The sequence below is a fragment of the Gobio gobio genome, assembly GCF_949357685.1.
Source record: "Gobio gobio genome assembly, chromosome: 15".
Lineage (NCBI taxonomy): Eukaryota > Metazoa > Chordata > Actinopteri > Cypriniformes > Gobionidae > Gobio > Gobio gobio.
Window position 1 is genome coordinate 30885725 of NC_137108.1, and position 21694 is coordinate 30907418.

At 38.4% G+C, this 21694-nt stretch overlaps 2 protein-coding genes across 2 annotated transcripts; one reads left to right on the plus strand and one right to left on the minus strand.

Moving 5' to 3' along the window:
* Positions 1-635: 635 nt before the first annotated feature.
* Positions 636-15047, minus strand: smad10b (SMAD family member 10b). Its single transcript, XM_079838054.1, has 12 exons — positions 14636-15047; positions 13340-13586; positions 10422-10596; positions 10214-10237; positions 9754-9945; positions 6640-6855; positions 6383-6487; positions 5928-5981; positions 5637-5820; positions 5375-5543; positions 4975-5113; positions 636-2546 (listed from the first exon to the last, which is right to left on the minus strand). The coding sequence occupies exons 2-12, from the start codon at positions 13574-13576 to the stop codon at positions 2335-2337; spliced, it is 1707 nt and encodes a 568-aa protein (XP_079694180.1). The 5' UTR covers positions 13577-13586; positions 14636-15047; the 3' UTR covers positions 636-2334.
* Positions 15048-15633: 586 nt separating this feature from the next.
* chtopb (chromatin target of PRMT1b) lies at positions 15634-19385 on the plus strand. The gene is made up of 6 exons (XM_079836785.1): positions 15634-15763; positions 15978-16093; positions 16215-16362; positions 16464-16614; positions 16690-16824; positions 18413-19385. The coding sequence occupies exons 2-6, from the start codon at positions 16029-16031 to the stop codon at positions 18598-18600; spliced, it is 687 nt and encodes a 228-aa protein (XP_079692911.1). The 5' UTR covers positions 15634-15763; positions 15978-16028; the 3' UTR covers positions 18601-19385.
* The last annotated feature ends 2309 nt before the right edge of the window (positions 19386-21694 follow it).

Sequence of the window (21694 nt, forward strand, 5' to 3'; positions counted from 1 at the left end):
TTAAAATCTCAGGGTACGACAAGTAAATATTTCAGAAAATGTTTTTGCCAATCCCATGACCTGCATCTGCTGAGATTGCTCTGCCTCCTCCCATCCCATGAGGCCATGAGGCCAGAGGGGTGCTATAAGTCAGGGGTTTTCAAACTGGAGGTTCTAAGGAGTCCCCAGAAGATTTCAGAGAATAAAAAGACGAAGCAAAAATGTTTAAAGTCTACCGAACATTCTAAGCGTTTCATTTCTAAATGTTTCTCTCCTTTCTTGCTGTATACATACTAATCGTATATATGTTTGTTTTACATCATTCTAGTGAGTTATTCTCACTATAGTCCCTTTTATCTTGCTCACCCCTTTAAGTTTAGAAACGATATGTTGTATTTATAATGTTACACTTACTATTTATCTAACAGTTTAAATGTTTTTTCATACATAAAAATATATAGATGGGTTTTAGGAAGGGGGTCCCTCATATTTGGGGGTCCTTGGCATCAGAAAGTTTGAAAACCCATGCTATAAGTATCAAGAAAGTTGTTCCTTATGATTGTTGTTAGTACATTATGCCAGGCCAGGTGTCATATATCTTCTCGGCGGACAGATAAAACCTGAGTTTACTTTTCTTAATATTTTGTTTTATTATTATGAAGTGGCTGTTTTATGGAAGCAATAAGGCACTTGAGTGTGTGGTTTTCTGAATATAGTCACGGCTGAAGTAGGGCTGGATCATGGTCCCAGAACACACATTTTGGAGGCCCCCTCAGTGGCAGACCCCGTATATACATTATCCTACAATAAGCAAGTGGGATTTGACAAAAATAATTTAGCAAACGCATATCTTGGAGGTGTTTTGCCTAACAACTTTTTGTCATGAATATATTCCCAATACAGCACAGCAGAATCTTTGAATTAAATACAAATGGTAATATATAAATGCTTAAACAAGAGTCAAGTCACTCAAGTCTAATGCAGGGCTGTCAATGAAGGAATCTAATACTTGAAATAACCACTAGGTGTCCTCATTCCTGTCTCAGAGTCATGGCTTTTAAAGGCTTGAACATGTATGAATCTCAGACTGTTATGGCACATTGGTATGGCATCACTTATGTATAGCCTAGCAAATGAAAATCCCACTGTTAACAAAACTTTTATCTCTGTATCACTGACTTATAAACTATTATGGTATTCATAACAAACTGATTGTCATTAAAACAGGCTCTTTGATCTCACTTGAGATCACTCAGATTAAATAAACTGATTTGTAGACTACAGCACATTTTCTATCCTTTCTATTAGCTTGTTTTAAATGCATTTGTTCATGGACATCCAGCCTGCACTCAGCATTCAGATCAGCTGCTACTTTAAGATCTATGATAAATCAGTTTGAGTCAGAGCTTTAACCCTTAGAGATCCAGTGTAGCAGAATTGCAATGTTTGTATAAAGCAATTAAATAATACCTAATTTTCACTAAATGTGCATAAAAACTACACGTGACATAACAGTAGAATAGATGACACTCAGAAAGTGATACATTTCAGAGTGAAAATGTTGCAAAAATGCAACATTGGGCATTAGGGTCAAGCTTTTTTCTATTTGTTCTAACAATGGAGGCTAATGAATGGTACAAAAAAAAACATAAATATATTCTATACACAACATTTTTAATTAAGTGGTATTGAAATTAATACATTATATTTAAAATGTTTCTTTGGTATGAATATTTAAAATATTAAAATGATAAAATATTGAAATTGCAAATTTTTCATGACTGTATCCTTACCAGTTGTATATATTATTTTTGAAATGCATTTGTGTTATGAATTGTGATATGTAATTTTGCCAAAATAAATGTTTTATAACGAATGGCTTCCAAAGACATGTTAAAGGAAAAAAAATATATATACATTTCAAGGGTTAGTTTACCCAAAAATGAAAATGTACAGGCTAACGGGCTTGGAATGACATGAGGGTGAGTAAATAATGACAGATTTTTTATTTTGGTTGAACTAACCCTTAAAGTATATTAACCGTGTCATCATATGTTCAGCTATATGGATCTTTCTCTCCCTCTCCACCTCATCTACAGTACTTCCACCTCTTTTGGACCTCCATTAGTGTGAACTCATCAGTGGGGCCTTTGGTCTGTGTTACCATGACGACTGAGTCAACAGCACCCAAGAGTGGACTAAACACTGGTCAGTTCAGAGGCACTTTGCTGGCCAAGGCTGTGGAAAGACTGTGTGTGTGACGGCTTATGCGTGTATGTGGTTCTATGAGTCACTGTTTGTAGGTATGTGTGTCTCTGTTTTGTGACAGGACGTGTATATTTTGCAGTCTGTGGGTCAATTGGCAGGTCCAGGGTCAGCGAGGGGCATGGTGTGCAGAACCTCGTCCAGCAGCTGTAGGGCACGGTGTAGATGAACCTCCACCCAGCACGGTGTCTGTTTGATGGTCTGTCGAGGGTAGTCAGGTCCCCAACCCTTTACAAAACTCAGACGCAGGATACACAAACGTCGCAGGTCATCAACACCTATTCCAGCTGCGGCCGACAAACCTGTGAAAATGTATAAGGGAGAGTGTGTATTACAGGAATTAAGCTACTTTTTGAAAGGTATAATTTCAAGACTAGGGCTGGACACATGTCGGGATTTGATTCTGATTCACTAGCTGCAGTGGCAGTGGCTCAGTGGTTCAAGTAGGTCGTCTACTAACCGAAAGGTATAATTTTAAGACTAGGGCTGGACACATGTCGTGATTTGATTCTGATTCACTAGCTTCTGCAGCAGCAGTGGCTCAGTGGCTCATGTAGGTTGTCTACTAACTGGAAAGTTGGTGGTTCTATCCACGGTTCCACCTGACCAAGTGCTGAGGTGTCCATGAGCAAGACACCTTACCCCAGCTGCTCCTCACGAGCTGGATGGCGCCTTGCATGGCTGACACCGCCATCGGTGTATGAGTGGGTGAATGTGAGGCAATATGTAAAGTGCTTTGGATGGCCATGGGTCTGTAGACAGCGCTATATAAATGCAGTCCATTTACTAGCTCATGATTCGATTCTGATTCACTTGGGAATATAACTTGGTAGATTACAAAAATAAGAATTTTAAGACTTAAAGGTGGGGTAGGTAAGAATGATCTAAAACACTTTTGTCCAAATTTGTTTAAACTTTCTTTATATGTCAATACATAATTAAAATTTAAGTACTCTGAAAAATAGAGTATACAAATCGAGTGACTCTAGACTTTTTAATCTGCAATAAACACTGCTCATTATTTTCGTTCGGGCCGAAACAAGTAATTGGCTTGGGCAACTGTCACTCTCTCTCGCTAGCATGGCTACCGCCGCTTTTGCTCCAGGATCTGCCCACATGCGCGCGCCCCAGTGTTGCCAAGTCGGGCTACTTCAAACACTGTTGCCGCGGGCTGTTTTTCATGTCCGCGACCGCGGGTTGAAGCGACCCCAATTATGTGATATTTTGCCCCGGGATTTGCGAATTTTAGCAGGCAGCCCTACCAAAAAGACACATATTTTACCCCCCAAACGCGGAGAAACACGATTGGGCTTGTTTTGGGCTAGTTTTGAGTAGCAATTGGGCGGATTTTGTTGTGAAAACCTGGCAACCCTGGCGCACCCATTTGATTTGAGTTCAAGAGGCTGTATTTCTGCTGGACAGGTAATCTTTCATTTTGATTATACATTTTTTTGGTTTATGTTTTCATGAAGCATGTCTCACTAGCACACGTAGCTGCCTAATATAGCTAACATAACATTACTTAGCATAAAGTTACAATGTTATACACTTAGCGAGCCATTAGTAGAGATGATAAATACTCAATATGCCTAGCTCAAGTTGATCGCTGTCGTGTTGAATTTCGCAAAATGTAACTTAAGATAACAAAATGCATGTGTAAAAGCTAGTACACCGCATCCAGGAACTTTTTTTAGAACTAAGTTAGCTTTAGCTACTACCCACTGTCTAAACTCTTTTACCATGTTCACCGGGAACTTTACCTGCACGTTTATTTCGCCCCTTGGTTTGTTTTTATATACTCTACCAATGTTTATGTTGATGTTTTTATCTTGTGTGTCATAGACACTGTGTTGTGTGTGTATTTTAAACTTTACCAGTATCGTTATTCTAGCTTGATAGTGAGTACTAAAAGACATCTTATTTGTTTATATTCATAATGATAAAGTTCGATTTTTTATTACATGTGATTCTGACATGATGTCACGTATGCACTTCTTCTCCGCTCGCTTCAGGTAAATAATGCGTCTTTCAGCTGAGCTGATCGCGGTCGGCGTAGCGCGTTCATGTGTTTTGGGGGCGTGGCTTTGGAAAGAGCCCAGAAGGGAGAAGGTGGAGTGAATGGAAATAATGAGCTGTCTTTAAAACAGTCGTGAGAGGTCTACAGACACTCAATTTTTATACTTTCTTTTTCTGAGTACTTACATTTTAATTATGTATTGATATATAAAGAAAGTTTAAACAAATTTGGAAAAAAAGTTTTTTAACCAAATCCTACCTACCCTACCTTTAACAACAGGGTCCAAACTAAGCATTTCTATTGCTTCCATTGAATCTTTTTGAAAGACTTATTAATAGGACTAGCTCAAAAGAATCAATTGTTTGTGTATCGGACTACACTGGCCATGCTGATTCTCTAAAAAGAACCCGTTCATAAGAGTCATTAGTTTGTGGATCGGGCTAAACTGGTCATGCTCTAAGTTACTGCATGCAGCTTGTGATGATAACCCAATAGACAGCTGTTTTCTTAGCATTATTTTGCTGTACACATGCTTTTTGTCTCATAACGTTCAGGCCGCAAACCTGTGTAAAATATCACTTCTTTTGCAGTGGGGCTGTAGATTCAACACACTGCTGATGAAAAGGAATCCAGCAAAGACTGGCATTTGGGGTTTAGAATCGGTACAGAGACTCAGAACTGGAAAATCGATATTTGTGGGCCCAATGACTCACTGATGGCTGGAGCAATTCCTCCAACACTGCCAGGCCCAGGGATGTTCCCAGCAACCGCTGCAGCCTGTGCAGCCGCAGCTGCCTGCGCAGTCGCCGCTTGCTGCTGCATCTGCCTGTGACACTGACGAAGATCAAACACCTGGAGGAATAAAATGGAATTAGCTCAGCAGCACTTGGGACAACTGATCCAAATATTTCAGTCCTTGTTCACACATTTATCCTTAATTTTATTTATTAATGCTTGTTTCCTAGAAATAAACCGATTTACAATGCCACAAACATGTATAGCATTCCTCTATAGTGCTCTGACTCAAGGCTGTTCTCTTCTGGTTTTCCGTCTGATTCGATTTAATTGGAAAGAATAAAGCAGTGCAAAGGTGTGATGTCATTAGAGGTGTACCTTAATGAGGGCTTCTGGGTAGATCTTGTGAACAGCATCCCCTGGCGCTCTCCCCGCCTCCCTGTCCAGGTAGTAACTTTGCACGAAGACAGCATGGTCACTAAGGCAACGCATCCACACGTCCCCCTCCCCACGGCATTCCAGCTGAACACCTTTACCAATATGAAGCCTGTTGGGTGGATGTCAGGTGTTCACAAGTTTGCATCTTCGTCGATTGCACATGAATGAATGTGCATATCTTTTATGTTGAATGATCACTGACCGTGCCCTCTCACTGGTATCAGTTCGGTGAACATTGCTAAGCTGACCCAAACAAAAGCGGTCCCCGCCTGAAGGGTCCACATATCCATCCACCGTCACCACAGGACAGTTTGCTAGAACCTTAAACATCTCCCCAACCTGCACATCCATCTCGAAATAAGAGATTGAGCACCAGAACTCTGGGCCTGTAGTGTACACACAATGACACACAGGCTCAATACTGAGTGTTGTTCATGTAGAAGATATATGCGCGCTCGCGCGCGCATGTGTGTGTGTGTGGAGGGTGTAGTACCTGGATGGTTGGAGACTGGTTGAGGGTATGAGGCTGGTGTGTGATGCTGAGACCCTGATAACAGTATAAAAATAAAGTTTTTTAAAAGGAAACAATTAAAAACACAATGACGTTAGTGAGAATATATATATATATATATATATATATACATACACCGATCAGGCATAACATTATGATAATAGGAATTTAAATCAATCGCATGCGTTAACGGTGACAGCCCTAATTCAAATATAAAACAGTTATTATAAATAGTAATAATATTTCACAATATTATAATTTTTTTATGTATTTTAATCAAATAAATACAGCCTTGGTAATAAACATAAAATACTACTTCTTTCAAAACATTTTAAAAATCATACCGGGCCCATTTGTAAATGAGATTTTAAAATTACTTTACAGTTATCATTATTTATATTTTACAAAAACTGTTGACATGATCAGTATTTACATACAGAAGTGGCTGGTATGAGGGGGAGGGGCTTGCTGATGACTCCGCCCATTCTGCTGAGGTCCAGTAGGAGTATAAGAGGCTGTGCTGGTCCCCGTCCAGGTTGTTGCTGAGACATAATGAACAGATTTAACACGACTTGATACTGATTTCATATACGAGTCTTTCACTGATAATATTATACAAATGAAACATACACAAATATATACAACTTATAAAGTCGCAATGATAAAATTCAACATGATTTCTGCATGCACTTACTGTGGTAAGAGCCCTGTATTTGTGTGTGTTTGGAGGTGCTGTATTCACTCTGACTGACAGAGGGCTGCTGGGGCGAGGGCTGGCTGTGTGTGGGTGCATGACTGTGTGTTGGGGTGGAAGGTGGAGAGCTGGTGGTCAATACCCGTCCCGCTGGGGAGGCGATCTGCAAAATTCCCTCAGGTCTTTCTACCTGCATGGACAACCTGGAAGCACTCGCTTTTAAAAGAGATAGACAGAGAGAGAATGAGATCAATGATGCATGAATATCACATTTTACAGATGTGTTAATACGACAAAGAGGCCATGATTCCACTTGTTACTAGTAACCACTAGTAAGGTGCAACCACCAATGTGTCACACAAAACAAGAATATTTATTTTACTAAAGTCTCATGCCAGTGTATACAATATTATTCATATGATGTGATTATGTGATAACACTTTGCAAAGTTTAATTAGTTAACATTAGTTAACATGAACTAAGAATGAACAATACGTCTACAGCATTTATTAATCTCAACATTTTTCTCAATTTCAACAAAAATTGTTAACATTAGTTAATGCACTGTGAACTAACATGAACAAACAATGAACAGCTGTATTTTTACTAACTAATGTTAATAGATGAATGAATATGGTAACAAATGTTTTGCTCATTGTTATTTCATGTTAATTATTACATTAACTAATGTTAATAAATGAGAACTTATTGTAAAGTGTTAACTATTATATTTATAGAGTCAAGTTAAAAATAGTCCTTTTTGGTCATACCCTCTAAAACCAATCAGCTTCAGTTGAATCTAAAATCACTGTAATAACAAAAAGCTTCCTCAAGTCAACTGGTCTTTCAGGTTACCCACTGACTAGTCGATTTTAAATATAGGGAACGATTCAGACAGAATAAATCCACTGGGTCGAATGAAGTCTGGTTTTGCATTAATGTCAGACGAACTTTCGCGAGTCTGTTCTGGTCCACAGACACGATAGCATAGAGCGGATCATATGAGTCAGCGCATACCAGAAAACGTATCAAACCTATTTGAATTCTGCACAGAATGCTATATTTTAAAGAGATATGGATGAGAAACGGGAACTGTGGCTTTACCAAGCTCAACATAATAAATAATAAAATGTGATATAAACTAGCTATTGGCTATTTAAAAAAAAATTAGAGGAGCTGTTCAATATGTCCCAGCCTAGCTTCCTGTTTCAGTGGAAATTACGCCAACACACTGAATAATTCTGTGCATTTCAAGGCACTTCAGTGGGCCTTTAAATATGTCTCATAATGCAATATGATGATTTTTATTTTGAATCATCCTTTTGCATTACAACAAGACATGTTTAATACATTTATTTTATTTATTACACACACACATATATATATATATATATATATATATATATATATATATATATATATATATATATATATATATATATATATATATATATATATATATATATATATATATATATATATATATGTATATATATATATATATATATGTATATATATATATATATATATATGTATATATATATATATATATATATATATATATATATATATATATATATATATATATATATATATATATATATACATACAGTGAGGAAAATAAGTATTTGAACACCCTGCTATTTTGCAAGTTCTCCCATTTAGAAATCATGGAGGGGTCTGAAATTGTCATCGTAGGTGCATGTCCACTGTGAGAGACATAATCTAAAAAAAAATCCAGAAATCACAAAGTATGTTTTTTTAAACTATTTATTTGTATGATACAGCTGCAAATAAGTATTTGAACACCTGAGAAAATCAATGTTAATATTTGGTACAGAAGCCTTTGTTTGCAATTACAGAGGTCAAACGTTTCCTGTAGTTTTTCACCAGGTTTGCACACACTGCAGGAGGGATTTTGGCCCACTCCTCCACACAGATCTTCTCTAGATCAGTCAGGTTTCTGGCCTGTCGCTGAGAAACACGGAGTTTGAGCTCCCTCCAAAGATTCTCTATTGGGTTTAGGTCTGGAGACTGGCTAGGCCACGCCAGAACCTTGACATGCTTCTTACAGAGCCACTCCTTGGTTATCCTGGCTGTGTGCTTCGGGTCATTGTCATGTTGGAAGACACAGCCTCGACCCATCTTCAATGCTCTAACTGAGGGAAGGAGGTTGTTCCCCAAAATCTCGCAATACATGGCCCCGGTCATCCTCACCTTAATACAGTGCAGTCGCCCTGTCACATGTGCCTTCACAGTAGGGATGGTGTTCTTGGGATGGTACTCATCATTCTTCTTCTTCCAAACACGTTTAGTGGAATTATGACCAAAAAGTTCTATTTTGGTCTCATCTGACCACATGACTTTCTCCCATGACTCCTCTGGATCATCCAAATGGTCATTGGCAAACTTAAGACGGGCCTGGACATGTGCTGGTTTAAGCAGGGGAACCTTCCGTGCCATGCATGATTTCAAACCACGACGTCTTAGTGTATTACCCGCTCTTTTCAGGTCATTGACCAGTTCCTCCCGTGTAGTTCTGGGCTGATTTCTCACCTTTCTTAGGATCACTGAGACCCCACGAGGTGAGATCTTGGATGGAGCCCCAGTCCGAGGGAGATTGACAGTCATGTTTAGCTTCTTCCATTTTCTAATGATTGCTCCAACAGTGGACCTTTTTTCACCAAGCTGCTTGGCAATTTCCCCGTAGCCCTTTCCAGCCTTGTGGAGGTGTAAAATTTTGTCTCTAGTGTCTTTGGACAGCTCTTTGGTCTTGGCCATGTTAGTAGTTGGATTCTTACTGATTGTATGGGGTGGACAGGTGTCTTTATGCAGCTAACGACCTCAAAGATGTGCATCTAATTTAGGATAATAAATGGAGTGGAGGTGGACATTTTAAAGGCAGACTAACAGGTCTTTGAGGGTAAGAATTCTAGCTGATAGACCGGTGTTCAAATACTTATTTGCAGCTGTATCATACAAATAAATAGTTAAAAAAATCATACATTGTGATTTCTGGATTTAAAAAAAAAGATTATTTATTTATTTTTATTATGCCAACACTGTTGCAATAAAACCCCTTAGCCTTGATCAAGCAGGCTTTGCTATACTTACAGGGTGGAGAGAGGGGCAGGCTGGGGTAGAGAGTGACCGAGGAAGTGGTCCGCTGGGGCGGCTCTGGGGACATCAGTCTCAGTGGCTGTGGGCTGTAGTGATCTGGAGGATGATGGTCTTGCTGTAAGGTCATACTCGACGGACCCTCCATCTGGATGCAGTCATGTATGTGCTCTTCTTTTATCAGCCTGCCTGAGGGATGAGATTGAGTGTCAAAACATCTTTTAGTTCCTCTCCAAACTCCTGTCCGTTAGTCTCTCTCACTGCAAGGCGAGTCCTTGCATGTCTCGATCTGACACATTTTATGGCAGTCTCTGTCTGATTAAAGGCTGCCTGCCAGCAGCATAGCGATCAGGGCCGTCAGCGATTAGCCCAAATGAATGTTTAAGACATTCTTTCACATGTGGAGAACAAATACAAGCGCTAATAGCCGCCACTATTTATTCAGAGCTCCGCTCACCTGTGTTTGGCAAACTGAATCCCACTGCAAGATGAGAAGTAAGAAAAAAATTACATATAACAGTGCAATATATAATAAAATCACCAAAATATCAACACAGAATCACGTTCAAGAATACGGCATGTTCTATATCAAAATATTTCCCTGCTAAAATTTTAATAGTGATGAAAAACATTTAGTTAGTTTGTGTTTTTACAGACATACGCACCAATCCCAGGGGACACCACACGCTCATAGTGGTAGGGGTTCACACACACGTTATCGTACTTCAGATCGAACGCATACTGACAGAACTTGACATGCTTGAGTTCATTCTTGTGGAGGTCCGGCCATCGCCACAGACGAGCGTATATGACATGAGGGAAACCCTTCCGCCCAGCCACCTGAGGAGCAATGACAACACTTGATGTCAACAGTACAGTATTATAACGGAGTTGAAATCACTCTCACGGCTGTGACTTTTTTTTACTTAAAGTGTGGTGATAATAAAAATAACAACAACATATTTTGAAGAATTGTGTATTTTACTCAAATCATTTAATGGTTAATATTAAGATTACCAACATTTAACAAAGAGAAGGATTCTGTTCTACCTTTTTGTTGATCATTTTATTTTTCTTCTATTTAGTGTTATTTATTATGCGCTGACTGAAACACTCCCTGGACTGCAAGCACTGGTAATCGGAGTGTCCTCAGTATCATATTCATTCTCCACCCTGTCCCGAGTCTTAACACCGTTCCAAAGAACTATTCAGTTGTCCGAGAAAAATGAATTTGATGATTTTGGCTCACAAGAAAGACATAACTAATGGCTTAGACATAGATGAGTTTGTTACACTTTTTTGCCAAACGAAATAGAAGACTGTTGCTGTAATGTGATGTAAAACACAAGTGGAAAATGTGACAATCATGGTCTCTCATCTTTGTTGAACAGACCTTTAAACTTAACGTGAATATTAGGGCTCCAAAATAGGCAATTGCTTTTAATCTCATGATTCATTTTCAGAATGTCAGGTTTTGAATCTGGTAACATTTGCTTCAAAAGTTTGGGGTTGGTAAGATTTTTTTATGTTTTTGAAAGAAATATCTTATGTTCGCCAAGGCTGCATTTATTTGATCAAAAATACAGTAAAAACTTAATGACCCCTAACTTTCGAAAAGCAGTGTATATTGGACTGAAGTCCCAGCCTACGTTTTTTTCTTGTTCAAGAAGCAGTTTCACTTGGATATACAGTACGTCACAATAGGGAAGAAAATACTATCACAACTTCTGTTTCATGAAGATTTAAAAAATATTCTTTTAGAACTTTTGTTACTGTTTCACATCACAATACATCCAATCATTACACTAAAAATGAACTGGACATGAGTTAAGAATAGTCAAACTCTTATGGATGGATAGACTGAAGTTAGGGATGCTATGCAGAATATGCTGAATACAATCTAGTCACTGACAGTTCATGGTTCAATCAAGGTCATTCAAAAGTTTCAAGAGCATGACATCACACGGACAGAAGATAAGAAGTACAGAGAAACATTTGACTCTGCCTTCAGACCATCTTCTCTAAATCATGTGTGAGTGGCAACCCACTGTGACCTCATTTGCTATTGGAATGACTTACAACTCTCCACCCAGGAGACTGACCTTCCTGAGCAAGTCAAAGCGGAGACAGTCGGCGCACAGACAGAGACAGAGCTGGTTCCCTGCCAACCCCATTACGTTTTACAAACTCACACACAGACAGAGCACCATATTAAACTCTCAGGACCCTCTCATTTTCGTAAACATCGCATTTCTCCACTAACAAACCCTAATAGCTGTGCGTGACATGAAACAGAGTTCAGCACACATGCATACGGATGCACGCATACATGCAGAACTTGTTGCATAAATGTCCTACTTGAATACATTGCACTCATGCTTCAAATACTGACACAGTCCTCTCTCTCCCACATACACAGACTGCGAGACAGACAGGCTTAAGCTTGGCCACGCCCCTTTCCTGTGTTTCAGACAAAACAACCCTTCCTCGCCCTCCACCCGCCTCTCTCCCCGTCTACAGCTGGGGGAAGGGAAAACTTTCTGTCTCGTTCTCCACGGGCCTCTCCTCTCTCTAAAATCATGAGCTGACTATTTTGGGAGAAAAGATTTCTTCCATGTTAACATCACTCATACCTCGATCCTCCTCCTCTGATGGTTATAAATGCCGCAGAGGTGAAAGTCTGCCAGACTTTTGGTCTTAAACATGAAAAGTGATCACATTACAAAATGTCATACTGTATTAAGAGCTGTTATGATACGATGTGCCTGTTTATTTGTCAGCTCAAGTGTTTATGCATGCTTTTTCGATTAACTGGCTCTTTAAGTGAATCTATTTCAGTTAATTATACTCTTGAAAATTCATTATAACGTAGATGACATGAGTGCAGTCACTTCTGTACGTGTGGAAGAGGCATGGAACCTCTAGGAAAAATGTGGTGTGTCTTTGCCTGTATTTTGACATGTAATTAATGCTGACATGTGGGATCTTTTTTTCATATTGTTTATGTTCAGATTTCATTTGAAGTGGAGAACTGGCCACATACCCTGTTTACAGTCGCATTTGGAAAAATAATTAACACTGAAAAATGATTGGCCTTTTCCACAATAACAGAATTTTTATGTGTAAGATGATACCAACAGCCTGGCATACAATATATTACCCAGCTGAAAAGACCAACTAGTTTTCATTAGGTTTCATTTGAAATTTAGTAATTTTTTTCTACATAGATTAAATTAATTTTTATTTAAGTTTTAGTAATTTTAGTAACTTCAGTTCAATTTCCGTTAGTTGGCAATGCAACATTTACAAGTTTCGTATAAAAAAAAAAAAAGAAGTAATATTTATATTTTATTTCAGTTTTATTTCATTTACCATAAACTGGCTGCTGGTACCTAGCCTGGTATGCTGTTTCCCCACCAGAATTCTGAACTAGCTTAACTTGGTCAACCAAGCTTCATTAGAAGTCACTGACCAGTTGTGGTGTCATCAGGTCATGCATTTGTCATACAAAAATCATGATTTTTTTTCACACGTGATTCATTTGTGTTAAAAAAACAATGATGTTGGCTGGTAATGCTCTGACCTGCAAACGTCCATCCAGGGTTCTCTGTATGGTGACGCACTTGCTTGGATGAACTCCATTTGTAGTGATAGCGGTGATGAGGGAGTCAAGCTCATCTCTTTTCTCCTTGAGTTTCTTTACCAGGCTTTCGATGGCACGTTTGGCGAAGCTCTCATTCTCTCCTCCCTGGCGGTGGCACATCAGGCTGTGAACGATGCTTAAACACGCATCACTGCTGTTGGGGGCATTCACAGACATTCTGCTCCCACTATTTTAGAAGAGAAAAATAAATGGTATATGTATGTGGCCTGGACACTAACCCTTGTCATTGCATTGGGTATTAAAACATAAAATCACATGGTAATTTTTTTAAAGAAAGAAAGAAAGACAGCACAAGCACACTTTTCACTCAAAACATTTCACAAAAGAGGTTTGTCAATCTTGACTTGATCAGTTCTGGGAAAGGTTTGTTATCTAATGCAATGGTCAAAGAAGGGGGAAAAAACAATGCAAAATGCAAATAATACAATTATTTAAAATGTATGCCCATGTCTCTATTTAGTATATTTGTATATAGGTTGATACCCAGAATACATATAGGCTTGTGAACTTTTAAAATGAAATAGAAAACCTTTTGTTTTTGACCTCCATGGCCTCCATGTGTGTCCATTCAAACTGCACTGTATTTTGTCATATTGTACTGTATTTGTGTATAAAATGCAAAATATTGTTTGGCTTATGCAGTTCACTGTTACATGAATAATTTAAATGTTTGATATTTAAGACGTTTTTGTTACTTTTGTACAATAAACTATTTTAATACTGTGTTGGGTCACCACTTATTGTCCAATATTATTCTGAAGCGAAGATAGAACCACTGATCTAATACAATACAATTCAAACATGTCAAAATTTCAAGGGTGGTTAAATGTCTAAATACTTCTGGGGAAACTATATAGTTTTCACAGAGATAGTGGAAAATCATGCAAATACAAGAATGTAACCACAGTTCTCAGAACTGGGCATTGCTACAGGTGATGTTCAATTTTTAAGTAACCTAATAGGGTGGGGAAAAAGACTTAGTATGAAGATACAGAAAATTGTAGTTCAATGTCACTATATTTATTAACTAAACAAATAATTTCATATCCATGTGTCCATATATGTCTATCATTCTGAATTTCAGTAAGTGAAACGCCGAGCAGTTACTTCCTGATTCAGACACTAGTTTATTCGGTTTCATTCTTTCTTCTCACACAGCCAGATACATAAAACACAAACAGCAAAATCATGCAAGTTAATATAAAGACTACTTACATGTTATGTGTCACATGTGCTTTACTCTTCTGTGTATGTCTGCGCCCGTCTACTCGCTCACGCGCATATCCAGAGAGAGAGAGAGAGAGAGAGAGAGAGAGAGAGAGAAAGAGAGAGAGAGAGAGAGAGAGGTAACTCCCCTGACGATACAAAGTATAGCTATTTGTCAAACAAATAAAGCAAAATAAAACTGAAACAGACACCAAAGGCCACAAGACATTTACGAGTATTTTTTTTCTTTCCCGCTGCTCGAAATCATTCCACGCAACGCAAGTGAAGGTGAAATAAGTAAAATAAAGACTAATCTGTTAACAAACAAACAAAAAAATTAACCCATCTTAAGTCAGAAGGCTTGATCGTTGGTGCCAATGGTTCCTGGTCGGTCATCTGATCATTAGCAGGCCATTAGTGTGAACCTTGAAGTAACCATGGAGTAGCTACTACGGATTTTCAAAAAAGGACTCTCAAGATTTTATGAAATGTAGTCAAGTTCTAGGACTGATAGACTGTTGTTATTAATTAACATCAATTTAAAAAATGTCAAATACATTTTGATTTGATATTGGGCACGTTTGGCTTTTCATTCTGCTTTAGAAACCACGAAAATAATTTATTTTATTAAATCCAAAGGATATAGTTAAAGCCATATAGTTTTTAATCGTAAGGAACAAAACCAAAGAGAAAGTGTAAGCTTTTATTTTCTATAATATCGCTTTGGAATATCAAAATTCTTTGTTTATTGTAAAATACAAATTAATGTGAATTAAAAATGATAAATAAATAAATATTTTTCTAATATTACTCTAATAGTGGATAGAAACATAGAAAACTGTTAACTTTATACAAAGTATACTAAGTAAATGTTATCAGATCATATTGTAATATATATATATATACATATTACATATATTTTGACACAGAGACACAGAGATTGTGCTGTCATAGCTGTCATGTGCAGCTGTGTTATGTTATGTCCGGTAGAGGGCGGTAGAAAATTCAGAATCAACCGGACCGTAACAGCGTGTGAATCACTGTACCAAACTCCGCACACCTGGCAGAAAACAACCGACTAAAACTATTCTAATAACATTGAGTGCTGCTGCGCGTGCTTCGATGCTTACTTCAATGGTGGGAAATAAAAAAAGCGATTTAAAATAATAATAATGATATATAGCTTAAAACATGCGACATTTCTGTTCAAATGTTTGCTAAGTTTTGTTTCATGCAAATCAGTTGTGCTACACTAGCACAGACAATTTTGGGATGCAAACTTAGAATTAGGCCTATGTGGGTTAAAGTTGTATGTCAACACTATTTTGACTTCTCATTCTATTTTTTTTAGCGTATGTTTTGACTGAAAGTCTGACGTTTACACCGCAAGCTGGATGTGAAAATGAATCCTCTGGAACCCCAAAAGATCATTCTGAACAGCACGTGCACCGTCTCTCTTCATGACCGGTGCGATTTAGTTTAGCAATCATGCTATTGTCGAAATGTTTTCAAGAAATACATTTGTTTACAGTGCAGCTTGAGTGTCACTATTGTGTGCTTTAATTCTCTGTCTTGTTATTCTCTGTAGTTTCACCAGTTTACTGAAGCATCAGCAAACGGATGATGTGATGGACATCACTGCCGCAGTAAAACAGCAGACTGCAGCCTCGCTTGAGAACCAGCGGCTGGCTCTGGAGATGGCCAACAGACCTTCTGTGCTGGCTGCCCTGCATAATGTATCTGTCAAACACATTCTGTTTGACAAAATACAAAACTATCAGAGCTGAGGATCTCTGATGGTAGACTAAATAGTTTCTGTGACTCTTCCTCTCTGCAGAATATAAATAATCAACTGTGCAAAGTGAGTGCGAAGACCAGGCTTGGCCATCCCTTGGGGAGAGGGTGCATGGTGGGATTGCGGGGACAAATGAGAGGAGGACGAGGGGTATGCAGAAGAGGCCTGGTCAAAGGATTTTACACAAGGAGAAGTGAGTGACAAAGTGAGAGAGACACCAGCATGACTTTATATCATCATGTAAATGCATGTGTGTTTCTGTGTACAGGCATGAGTAGACAGCATGGTGTAGTCAATCCTCTAGGTGTTCAGCGAGGGTGTGGCCAGCAGCAGCAGCATGGAGGCATAATTCATTTGACTGGAGCAATGAGAACCAGAGGGAGAGGAGCCATTAGAAGGACAGGTGAGAACAAGGGCTGTGCCCAAAAGCTTAGGCAGCTGACTTGTTCCCTCGCTTCCCTCTCAGGAAGTGACTTGCACACAAAGGTACATCGTGAAAAATGGACAGGCTTCTGAGGCTAGAAGTGACATCAAAATTGGGAAAAGTTGCATATTTGCGCACAAGCTGTCCACCAACCGCAACTGCCAGATGCCATATTTATTTTTTGCTCAAGTGTCACGGAATCAAACACACAGGATGGTGGGATATCATAGGCAGCGAGAGATACACCTATGCTGCCTTCAATTATTAATCAGATGAAGGTATCTCAGTAGACAGGAAATGACATGAGCGTTGGAATCGGACATACTTTATTGCCTTATTATTGTTATTATTATGTTTATCCACCTTATTTTGCAACGCAAAAGTAAGCTATTTTCTGTAGATGTGTGAGACTTCAGATTCATTAGCTGCTATAGGTAAATAGCTAGAAAAAGTGCCGTAAATTGTCAAACTATTTGCATTACAAACTAGTGTGATTTATAATTATGAAAATACATTCAAATAATATAACAAATTCAAGTTACAAATAGCCCCGTCTGCTCTTGCGTTACAAGTAAGGTGGATAATAATACCTGTATCTATGAGCATTCCCATTCATCTCGATGCTTGGCTCCAAAAGTATGCAACCTGCCACAGGAAAATAACATCCTGAAAATGCCATTACTCCATTTTGTGCTGGAATTGTTCATGTCAGACTGAATTGATTAGGGAATTTGTTAAAAATTAACTCTTTCCAAATGTTTGGATTCTTCAGAAGGAAATGCAGAGTGACAGGTGCCACATTCAGGAACAGCACAAGTTTTGGCAAACTTTCCCATGTTTTGCTCTTCTTACTAGTTCTTCGGTTGTTTAGATGATAATAATAATAATAATAATAAGATCTATCCCGCATAACCTCTCTCTAACTGGTTATGCCAAGTTTCTGATCATGTGTTGTTGATGTGTAAATCTGGGTGGTCATAAGTTAATATTTTGTGTTTATGGGCAGAAAACTGAAAGTTTTTTTTTTTTAGTACAGTGATTTAAAACCACCTCAAAAGTTCAAGGATCATTTGATTCCTCCATACACTGGTTTGGCAAATTCTTCTGATTTCCGTAGTGATGTCAGAAGCAATTTCCTGCAGTTAAAAGCCAACAACATTCACTGTTCATTAGTATTATCTGCAATACTTGATTGAATATATGTACATGTAACTCCATCTGCTTTTTGGCTGTTTACACGTTCAGTGCATTCAGTGAGCAACAAGCATCAGATAAACATAAATTTACCTGGTTATAGAAACACCTAGGACAAATGGGCTCTCACCCATTTCTTTTCAACTATTGCAGATACATTCATTTGATTCATAATTTTTGCTCTTCTCAACAGCTTGAAGTACTAAAAAGCTGCCAGGTGGCAGATGTTTCTCTCAAAAAGACATTTATTTTTGGATGAATATCATGTGTATTCTTCTTCACCTCACTGAAGTGGTGCAGTTCGATTCAGTACATGCTAATGTTTTCATTCATAACCTTCCCTCTGCTATAATCTCTCATCCCGTGTGCACAGGTGGTCGTTTTACGTCTGTCAGTGGGGCGTATTCGGGGTGCAGCCGGGCCAGGTTCAACAGTCATCAAGTTCCTTCTCGGGAACAGTTGGATGAACAACTGGATGCGTACATGTCCATGTCCAAGAGCCATCTGGATGCTGAGCTGGATGCATATATGGCTCAGGTTGATTTAAAGGACATGGTGTGATGACCTGAGACCAAAGTTGAGCTCCCATCTCATATTCTTTAGTTTAACCCTAACTAATGGAGCATGCAATCTAACTAACAGATAGACTGCTCTGTTACAGGGTTATTTGTCCTTATTGATTGACTCCAGCAGACCTGAACTAATTGTGTATAGTTGCTGCATTCCTCAGAGCTCTGCTGATTAGCAACCTCTGACTTCCAGATTGTTACTCTAATTCAACAATCATTATATTTCCTGTAGTCCTGCTGAGCAAGAAAGAATTAAAAGCTTTCCAAAGGCTTGTGCTGCTTTCTAGAAAATCTTGTTTCTGTGAAGATCGTTTCAATAGCACTTTATTTGGTAAGTAGTTCCATTGAATAATTGCATTGGATGGACATGAATCACCTCTCAGTTCAAAATTTGCTAGTTAATATTTTATAAGCACTTTTGTAATGAGAAACAAATTCGCTTAATAGCCGACCTCCGTTTTTCCATTTTGGTTGTAAACTGTATCAAGATACATATGAGACAAATAATATGATAAAATTGAATTCAAGCTGACATTCAGACTTATTTGGGTTATAACTGGTCTGAAGGAGCTACGTGTCAGCCATCTTTTGTTGTTTTTTATCATTCCGATCTGATTACCATGCAAAATTGTACACATATAGATATATAATACTTGATAATGTGTGTTACAGCTGGTGATTTAAAAAGAGAAAAGTTCACGTGGAACTGTTTAAGCAATCACCCTGTGGTGATAGTTGGTTTTCCTATTCTTTAATAAAAGATGTTTTCGAAATTTCTGTCTTTGTCTTCTGCTTCGTTTTTCTTTGATCTATATTTTAATTTGACTTTTTATAAGTGCTGGTGTACAAAATTCTCTAAAAAGGAAAATAGCAACCCTTCATTTGCATGTCCATGTTTATAACACAATTTGCTTGGTGATTTTTCTTGTCGTTTCACAGTTGTATAGGAGCCAAAGCTGATTATTTTGAAAATCCCAGACCCAGACAGAGGGTAAGTCATTACTCAAAACACATCTGCTCCAATCACTAATATAAAACAATTTCCGTTCTGCTTTCTCTCCTGTAGTAGTGATGGACCAATGGAATACAGCAGTTGGTGCCGTCTCCTGTTGCTGCGGAAACAAATGAGTTGGCCTCTCTTTAGAAATCCATTTCCACCAAAACTGTGTCCTTTCATGCTGTCATTTCGTAGATCAGTGCTTTTATATAAGAGAACCCGGGAAAGATGTTTTGAGAATGCTTCAGTTGGATCATGTTTATCCTTTTTCTCATAGTGTGTGGTACCCTGGATTATAGAAGCATCAGATGACTCAACCTCTGAATCCCACTGCACTTGAACCAATATCCAGAGTTTCTGCCTGTGCCACAGGAGGAGGATAAGGGTGTTCTTTAGCACTTCTGGGACTTCACACAGGTGCAGATAAATGGCAACACATATATTTAGTCTCTAGTGACGATATCCTGGTGAGGAAAAACATTACTCCTATGTTACATGTGCTAAATTTCTGACACGTTTTGTTATGACAATGAAATGTAAAAGAATATCCATAAACAACATATATTGAATGATCAGTTCTGTTTCACATTCTCAAAAAAAAAACATGTGCGTGTGTGTATGTGTTTATTTTAATAGAAATTGGTGCTTGAAGATAATCTTAGTAAATGCTAGATATTTGCCCAGCAGGGGGTGCTAGGTGCTTGTAGTCTTCTGTAGTTTAAACATCCCAAATCCAGAAGATTTGATTTAAAAAGAAACGTCCCACAGAAGTTTAATTAGTATTTCAGTAGCTGTTACATGTTACCATGGTCCACATTGGTGTTGCCGTCTACGTCTTAAATCAGAATCGCATATGTAACTGCAATTTATGAGATACTAGAGAGAGTTATGTATTCCAGTTATGCGATAGAAATTGATTAGTGAAGGATCTGCCTCTCCTCTCATCACCATCGCCTCTGATTGAATGTTCGCAGGTGGCCAGACCTTCATTCACAACAATCCGTTTATTTTCCATAGGAATTTAAACCAATCTGTATTTTCAAGCCTCTCTTGAGCCATCACCTCTAGTTCTTTGTTTGCCCCCCTCACACCTTCCAAATGGTTTTAATGCTTAAAGCTGTTGGCAGAAACGTTGACTATTTGAAGTGCATGTCAGATTACACTGTTTTCTATATCTTTCCTTATCTGTTAGGCTTTGTTTTAACATCCAGACACACTATGTGGTCCAAAACCAATTTTCTTTGTCAAGCCAGATCTTCTTCATCACGCCCAAGCTCACCCTGGGGAAGCTGTCGGTGTTCATTCATGGATAAGAGTAAATGTACTTTTGTGTGATTTATGCTGCAATCATAGGATTCAAAGCATTATTTGTTGTTTGTTTACATGGTTCTACAATATTTATAGTTTTATTTTTAAATTATTAAGCACACATTTTACATTTCCACTCTGTTATAGAAGAAGAGGGATCATGAAAAGTCAACCGTTTCAGATGACAACAACTTCTGTGCCTAAATCCCACTTGCTGTGCCATTTAAGATTTACCAAGGTTAACCAATTCAGTAAGTTCTCATCTTGAAACGGGTAAAAGCTGTCATGTCAAACCTGTATTTTTTTCTGTGACATGCTTTTTTTGGCACCATAATGCGTTGGCTCTTAGCAGGGGTCGGTTTGGCTGGTGAGCTGCCACCTATCTCCCTTCTTCCCTGATCTCCTGTGTTCAGACACTTGGACTGTAAAATGCCACTCTGAGGACCAGAGGAGGGTTGCCATGGCATTCCTGCCAACATCACTACATTCAGCAGGAGATGAAGTCAGAGATGAAAGTGGCTTGGTAGAATGACACTGGCTGTCTCCCCTTTGGCCCCCGTGCTATGTAAGGTGCGTGAAGTCAAAAACAAACTGGCTAAGATTACGTGATCAGGGGTGTCACTTTATCTTGATTTCCATCACTATCTCCATGGTGGGTACGTCATTTATAACCCCTTGTTCCACACTGATTTGATGTGCTGCTCACTGAGCACATATTTCATTGTTTAAGTGTTATATAAAGTTTGAGACAGCTGAACAAAGTTAGCAGGTATCATTATAG